We start from the raw sequence: 8,058 nt of genomic DNA, 5'->3' as shown, positions 1-8,058 counted from the left end.
TTGGGAGACTCTCGGCTTCCACGGAAAGAAAAGGAAGTTCCTCGCCCTCTGGACTGTGGTGAAAAACCCGAGAATCTGATCCCCGAGGACTCGAAAGCAAATCAACACAACCCCCCAGATCCTCTGTGAAATCTCCTGGTTTTTAATCCAGTCTTGTGGGCTGGGGGCCCTGGCTGGCGATTTCTGAATGCTTGGGATTGGCACTGCTGGTTCGTGTGTGGGCAGCCCTGCCCGCCCCATGCGGGCAAAGAAACTCCACTGCCTGCCACCCCATCTGCTGATCCTGCCTCACCACCCCCCACTCCCCCTTCTGCTGGCCCTGCCTCACCCACCCCCACCCCCATCCCCATCCGCTGGCCCTGCCACCTCCCCATCCACTTCCCAGCCGCTTGCTTCAGCTGCCCTGGCTCGGTCTCCCACCCACCCTCGCCCCACATTCTCCACTCATCCAGCACCGGCCTCCTCCCCTGCTGCAGCTTCCCTGTATCCCTGACTCTCCCCCTCTCCCTTCCCCTGGGCCTTAGACCTTCCACTGCCTCTCCTGCCACCTGCCCTGTGAGGCCTGGCTTGTACGCGCGCACGGCGCTGCACGAGCCCTGCACGAGGAGCTGTGCTCTGCTAAACAATATCCCCCGGGACGGTGATTGCAGAGGCACCGTGCGTCCAAGCCGGGGATTGTGATGGGCGCAGCTACACGTGCTGGGATCAGACCCCGCACCTCTCAGTGGCCACACTCCCACATCAGCCACCTTCCTTCTGCCCCAGCCGGGACCCACACAAGGGACAAGGGCCCCAGCTGAGCTGTTCGAGCCCTTTCTTTGGAGTAGGCAGTATAGGACGCTCACTTTGCCAGTGCCCGGCTTTTGATGTTACTGATTAAATGATCTGGGCAGTCCCTGTGTGTGTGAGAGAGAGCGCACTGCCCTCTCCTGGCTGCACTCAGAACTGCTCCACCATGTGTCAGACTCTATACTGCTAACAGCGAAGGGGATTCTCCGTTAGAGCAGGTGCTTTTTGGAGAAGTGGATCTGTCCCAGCTGTTGTGTATGGTGCCTGATGGTAATCTGGAGGGGCCAAGTGGCCTCTGAGTTGTTGCACTAATTTGCAACCAGAAAGGCCAGCAGGTGTGCATGGGATAGAGGCAAATTGGCACTGGCGGGAGGGGAAAGTGGAGGGGACCTCCCCACCGATTGATCCGTGAGGGGAGAACTGAGCTCGTGTGCCCAATGTCTCCAAGGGGGCTGCAGACCCGGTGACCCACCTGGCTAGCCGGTGTGTGGCTGATACAGTGCCACCCTGTCAGCTCGCAAAGACTTCTGGCTCCCGAGTGCGTGTGCACCAGTGTGCGTGCAGCTGCCTGAGTGCGCGTGCAAAGCCAGTGCTCCCTTGCACACTCACGGGGATGTCAAGCCCCGTCCCCCGGGAGGAAACTCAGCCACCAGGGGGAGAGTCGGACCCGACGATCCAATCCTTCTGGCCTCTTCGGCTCTAGGTTTCTGCCCACTCCTCAATTTCCCTTTCCCCAGGCGCCCACCCCCATCTGGGCTACGAGTCCCTCCACCAGGGACAAGCTTGGCTCCTGCGGCTGCTGCAGAGACCTGGGGGCAATGGGGAGGCCTCCCTTTTCATTTGCTCCTTTCCCTGCCCACTGGCCTCTTCATCCCAGCCAGCTAGGAGCCTGAGTTTTTGCTGGGGCTTTGCGCTCTCTTTCGGGGGGTGCAGCATTGGGGGGGGTCCCCCCGAAACAGCCCGGAGTGGTTGGTGTTTTGTCCCAGCCACAGAGAAGTGGAAGAAAGAGGCCACAGTGGCACCGTTCCCCGCCACATCCCTGCCCCACGGCAGAGCTTTCACCCCCGACAGAGAACGCGAGCGGCCGAGTCTGGTTGAGAGACGCCTTTATTTGCTAGCGGGTGCGGGGCTCTCACCCTCCAGGCCCCGCGGCGGGGCCCTGCCCAGCTCAGTGCTGGATGCGGCGGATGGACTGGACCTGGTTGGTGTGGGCCTGGGTGCTGAACTCCGTGTACTTGGGGAACTCGCCATTCTGCCTGTCCCGCTCCAGCACGTACTGGTAGCCCCGGTATCCTGGGTACTGGTACGCGACCCACCTGCAGGGGGCAAAGCATCGCCATGGGGCAGAGCCCCCCCCCAGCTTTCCGTCTTCACTCCCACCCAGCCACCCTCCCTTGGGCCCTGGGCATCCTCCTGAGTGGGTGGGGGTCCGGCTTCAGGGCTGGGGAAGGGGGATGCTCTCCCCACCCTTATGGGGCCTCCCACTTCCTCCCTTTGGGGTTGACAGAAACATGCACCCTCCTCTGAGCCTCTCTTGGCCTCCCTCGAATTTGGGGCCCCTTTCTCCCACGAATGCTCGGCCCCTCACCCATTCTCCCCCACTCACAGTGCAGGTCTCAGCCACAACCTCTGAGCCGAGCTCAGGGACCAGGATGGTGCATAGGGACTACAATGAAGTTTAGTGCCCAATCCAGCCAGGTGCACCCTGGATAGCCAGTGACCCCAGTGGATGTTGGGGGTGCTGAGCACACTACCGGCCAGGCCCAGTGGGGTGACTGTCCGGGGTCACTCAGCCCCTGGCACCCCACGGCTGGAGGCTACTTACGCTCCCGAGTTCACCTTGATAGAAGCCACCTCTTTGCTGCCCCAGCCCATGGCCTGCAGCGAGGGGAAGTCGTCGCTCAGCTCAAACTTCCGCCCCTGGAAGTTCTCCACCTCGTAGAGGGTGACTTTGCTGTCGCTGTGGTTCTGTGCGGGGAGGAGGCCAGTCAGAACGGGCCCCCACAGCCAGACGGGGCTCCCTGCTCGCCCCCTCTCCAGCCCACTCCTCTCTCGTGCCCTCTGGGCTCCATGCCCGGCCCCTCTCCCAGCAGCTCTGCTCTGGACGGCCCTTGCCGCTTGGGGGCCGGGCTACACTCCCCCTGGGGCCTGTGGCAGGGCAGCCGTACCCCGCTTAGTCAGTGGGGTGCCCTGGGGAAGGGAGGGGGGAACTGATGCCCCGACAGCGCCTGGTCTTTTCTTTCTCAGCTGCCTCCTTAACTTGAAATCGCCGGCCACGGCTGGAGACACCTTGCGCCGACTCCCAGTGCGGGGGGCAAGCGGTGCCAAGGGAAGGGGCGACTAGGCTGGGCCAGGGAAACGCCAAAGGGTCCCACACTGGTGCCAGGCGCTGCACAGACCCAGCACGAGCCAGCCCCTGCCCCAGCGACAGAGACAAGGCGGACGAAGCTAAGGACACCCTGGGGAGCTGAGACACTCAGGGTCATGCGGGGAGGGCTTGGACCAGAACCCACTTCCCTTGAGTCCCAGCCCAGTGCGTTCACCACCAGGTCAGCTGTGCAAACCTCTCCTTTCCTCTCCAGCTAACCGTGCCCGTGTCCTGCGCCTCCCATTGCTCTCCTCTTCCAGAGACACCTGCCCCGGAGCCGCCCGGGGAGCTGGGGGCCGGAGCTTCAGGCCCATGCTGGCCATGTCCGTCTCGCTCCAGAGGATGCTGATGTGCTTGCCTCTCCCTAGTGCCCACGCCTGCCTGGGGGGTGCGCTGGTACCCCCGTGCCAGGGAGAGCCAGAGGCAGGCGTGAAGATGCCAAACGCCCAGTGGTCTCGCTGGCGAAGATGCCAAACGCCCAGTTGCTATCCCTGCTTCGGCTCTCAGGGCTTCTCGAGGCCTGAGTTGTCTCTGCTACAGAGGGACGATGCAGACGCTCCGGGCAGCCGTGGCCTGCGGCTGCCCGTTGGCACCGAGAGCCAGGGTTGGTACTTAGCCCGTGCCTGGGTGCCGGCTGGCTGGGAGACTGGCGGGCACCCAGGGGTTAATCTCAAGGCCCCCACTAGATGTGGTGCTGTCCCCCACCCCCAGCCGTCTGCGTTCTTCCCCACCGAGCAGCCCTGCCAGCGAGCAGCGATCTTATCTCAGCCCCTTTATTAAAGCCTGAGCATATCTGCCTGGCGGTTATTAAAACGCCGGGGCGGGATGCGGCGCTGGAGCCAGGGGACGTGCCAGGGTTTACAGCCCTTGTGTCTCTGCAGATGGAGTGATAGGGCTACAGGCTGGCATGGGGAGAGCCGAGACCTGGGTGGGAACGTCCGGGAGGCCCCAGCAATGTCCCTTCCTGGTGTCACTGGCCCCAGCTGGCAGGAGCGTGCACCCCATGCCAGGCTGCCCCTTTGCTCCTTCTCTGGGGAGCCTGGCACGGCCCAGACAGTGACACTTGGGTTCCCCTGCACTAGCTCCTGGGTTGGGGGTGGTTTAAACACCCAGCACTGCCGGCTGCCTGGTGTGTTTAGAATCACAAAATTGGTCCGTCAGAGGGATCCTAGAGGGGCTTTTAACCTCAGCAACCTACTGCTGTCCTGTAAAGGCAGTGACCTGGCAACTGTATGACTGTCTGTCTGTCTGTCTATCCATCCCCATACAACCCCTGTCTGTCTGTCTATCCATCCGTCCCCATACACCCCTTCTATCTATCTATCTATCTATCTATCCCCAGGCACCCCCTCTATCTATCCATCCCTGCTCATCACCCAGGCACAAAGAGAATATGAGATTTCCATGAGACTTTCCATTGTCTCCTTGGCCCCAGGCCCCCTGCTGGGCCGTGGCCCCTGGGCCAGCTTGATGGGCGCATGGGCCAGTGTGGGAGGAGATGGGGACGATCCAGGGGGGGCGCGTCCGAAGGCGCATCTGACTCACGGCGCATTTGATGGGCCGGAAGGACAGCAGGTGCTCAGTTCGGTAGCCGCTGTTTCCGCTCCAGGCCTCCCAGCGGGGGTAGTCGCCCTTCTCCAGGATGAACTGCTGCCCCTGGTACTCCGGGTACTCGAAACCCACCCAGCTGTGCGAGAGGGGGAGGGGACGGTGTCAGCAGTGACAGCTCGTCTGCAGGAACCTGCCCCGGAAAGCGGGGCTGGCAAAGTCCCCGGGAGGAGGGGGCAGGGCAGGCACCCAAGGGACCCAGTCTGAGCTGCCCCCTCCTGGACAGATCAGCTGCCCCTTGCCCTCAGTGTGGCCTGCGGGGAGGGAGCCCGTCTCTTGCCCCCTGCAGCCTCGGCCTCACCTTCATGCGCCCCATTGCACAGCAGGAGAAACCGAGTCACAGAGCAGGGAAGCAACTTGCCCAAGGTCACCCAGCGAGTCTGTGGCGGAGCTGGGGATAGGACCCAGGTGTCCTGCCTCCCTGGCGTGTGCTCTGACCCCTGCTGCGCTGCAGAGCTGCCCTACGGCCTGGCGCCTTGCGGGAGGCAGCGGCGAGAGACGTGCCATGCTGCAAAGCAGCTGCCAGCACGAAGGGGCCCCAGGGCGGGTGAGGCTGGGGCCTGGGGCACTTACGGGCCATTCTCCACCTTAATGGAACGGATCTTGCGGAAGCCACGGTCCATGATGCTGGGACACTCCTGCAGGAACTCGCTGCGCTTGCCCTGGAAGTTCTCCTCCTCCCAGGCCGTGAGCTTGAACTGGCCCAGGGCCTCCATGGGCGGGCTGGTCATTGGGAGCTCTCCAGCTGCAGGGACAAAGCCCACCTCAGCCCTACGAGACCTCTGCCCTGGCCCCCCAGAGCGACACAGCTCCAGCCAAGGCAGGGCACAAGTCTCAGCTAGGACCATAGGGGAATCTGGGGTCCTACAGCTTAATCGGCCCCATGGTTTGCCTTTGCCCTGAGGGGGAATAGCAGCACGGCTGGGACAGCTACATTTTGGGATTGAGGAGTTAGGGGCATGAAGCCCAGGGCTGGGCTAGCAGGGGCTGCGGGTCGGGAGTGAGGGGCACCGGCAGAGCTGGGGGTAGCCCAGGGCTGGGCTAGCAGGGGCTGCGGGTCAGGAATGAGGGGCACCGGCAGAGCTGGGGGTAGCCCAGGGCTGGGCTAGCAGGGGCTGCGGGTCGGGAGTGAGGGGCACCGGCAGAGCTGGGGGTAGCCCAAGGCCGGGCTAGCAGGGGCTGCGGGTCGGGAGTGAGGGGCACAGGTTGCATTGTGCCCGCCCGTCACATTCCCATCTCTCCCCAGTGCTCTCAGCCCCTCACATTTCAATCCATCTATTTCCTCCGACAGCTGGGAGAGTGACAGCCCCTCCTGCCAGCTCAGGGGGAGGGCTGGGGGGGACGACGACAGGACAGACCCTGGCTGGCAAATTCCTGAGAAACTCACTCCCATAAAGGTGTGGCAGCAGCTGAGACCTCCCCAGCTCCCACCGCCCCAGGTCCAGGTCCTCCATCCTCTCCCCAGCGCCCAGCCCCAGTGGCCCCCCATTCCACTGCCCACAGGGGCCGGCAGTACAGTGGGGGTCCTGCTGGGGACAGTGCAGCCAGTGGGGCTGAGAGACAGAGCAGCCGCACAGCTCAGCCCCACAGGGTCCTGTCCTGTCCCAGCGCCAGGGCAGGATCATCCCGTCTCTGGGGCAGAGCCCAGCAAGGGGCCTCCCGCTCCCCACCCAGGGAGGCTCCTGCTGCCCACGGTTGGATCCAAAGCAGGCTGCGGCTGGGGGTGGATGACAGCCCAGTAAATGGTGCCTGGATCCCCCAACAGTCTGAGCCTCTGCCCCATAAAGCTGAGGGGCCCCCCCTGGAAAGATGCCCCCCCCAGCCCAGCCACCTCCCCGCCCAGACCAGAGGGGCTCCTCTTTCTCCCACCCTGTGTCCTCGGCCTTCCCAGCTGTGCCCTGTTGCTCTCCACATAGGGCTGCAGCCTGGCGCCCCTTTGCCCCAGGGCCCGGGCCAAGGATCCTTCCTGCCATAGCCTGTCTGCACCCAGGTCCTATTCCCGGACAAAGACAGGAGGGGTTACTGGCTGGGCAGCGCCAGGTCCAGGAGCCAGGAACCCAACACAGCCAGGGACATGCTGCAGAGGTGTGGCACGGCATCGGGGCACCATGTGCTGGCTGCAGGCTGCCCCCCCACAGGAGCCCCCCACACCCTAAAATCAGGGCAGCAGGCAGGGCATGGGCAGGCTCTCTGTCCCAGCACCCACTGGGACGCTCACACAGCAGCGGGGTGACTCCACGGTGAGGTTATCGGGGTGCATGGCAGATATGCCCTTGTGGGAGGGCTCTGCCCCTCCAGCTTCCCTAATCCCATGCCGGGGGGAGCAGGGGGGGAGAAGGAGGCAGGGGGCTGTCAAGAACATGGGCAAGTCCCCGAAACCAGGATTCACCCCCAAAATACCAATGTGCCCCACACGCTGCCCCCCCAAGCACCCCTGGGGAGTCTCATGGGGGGTGGCTGCAGGGGCACCGGGGGTTCATAGCCGGGTACTTACTTGGTCTGCAGGGACAGAGGCGAGGGTGGCGCTGCGGGGCTGGGGGCCCCCCAGGGCCTCTTATAGCCCGGCCGGCTCAGTGCAGCGTGTGCACAAGCAGGCAGGGCTGAGTCAGCGGGTGGGAGCCCGGGGGGGGCGCGGGGGGCCAGGCGCCGGCTTGTCCATTCCACTCAGCCATTGTGGGGAGATCAGCCGCCGGGGCCGCCAATGGAAAGTGCTCGCTCCGGGGCTCAGGGGCACAATAGGGACAGGCCTGACGCGCCACTTTCCTTTCTCCCGCGGCACAATGCGCCCGCGCTGGGGGGGATTAGGGGCACAGCCCGGGCCAGTGGGACGCCAGCCAGGGCGGGGGGGGGGATAGTGGTGCCATGGGGCGGGGGCAGGAGCTGTGCTGAGCACTGGGCCGCTTGACGAAATGCCAAAGGGACGCTGGGGCAGCCGCTTCCCTTCCTTGGGTCACTGATGCCACCCTGTGCCAGGCCCCAGGCCCGGGGCTCACCACCCTGGGGCTCCTGGGGGGCTCGGCCCACCCACCTCCCTCATCGGACCCTCTCGCCAGCCTGTCCCCCACCTCGGCGGTGTTGAGCTGGGGCGGTGGGTCACAGCCCTGGGCTGGGGATCGGCCCATCCCGGCGCCCCGCCTGCGGCCAGCAGCCAGCCAGGAACCCTGAGCCAGTAACCGGGGGGGGGGGGGCTGTTCAGGGGTGGCCCCACAGCGGGAGCAAGGCTAGCGAGCCGCGGCGGGGTGGGGGGGAATAGAGCAGATTTCAGGGGATTCCCCCTCCTGTGCTCCTATCGG

General features: G+C 64.5%; 1 protein-coding gene across 1 annotated transcript; it reads right to left on the bottom strand.

Moving 5' to 3' along the window:
- Window positions 1-1,889: 1,889 nt before the first annotated feature.
- Window positions 1,890-7,346, bottom strand: CRYBA2 (crystallin beta A2). The gene is made up of 5 exons (XM_084643488.1): window positions 7,260-7,346; window positions 5,339-5,510; window positions 4,703-4,844; window positions 2,615-2,757; window positions 1,890-2,105 (listed from the first exon to the last, which is right to left on the bottom strand). The coding sequence occupies exons 2-5, from the start codon at window positions 5,494-5,496 to the stop codon at window positions 1,958-1,960; spliced, it is 591 nt and encodes a 196-aa protein (XP_084499614.1). The 5' UTR covers window positions 5,497-5,510; window positions 7,260-7,346; the 3' UTR covers window positions 1,890-1,957.
- Between the last annotated feature and the right edge of the window lie 712 nt (window positions 7,347-8,058).

The sequence above is a fragment of the Lepidochelys olivacea genome, assembly GCF_965140295.1.
Source record: "Lepidochelys olivacea isolate rLepOli2 genome assembly, chromosome: 11".
NCBI classification, from domain to species: domain Eukaryota; kingdom Metazoa; phylum Chordata; order Testudines; family Cheloniidae; genus Lepidochelys; species Lepidochelys olivacea.
The sequence above is the reverse complement of the archived record's forward strand: the minus strand, read 5'-3'. Positions and strand labels throughout refer to the sequence as shown.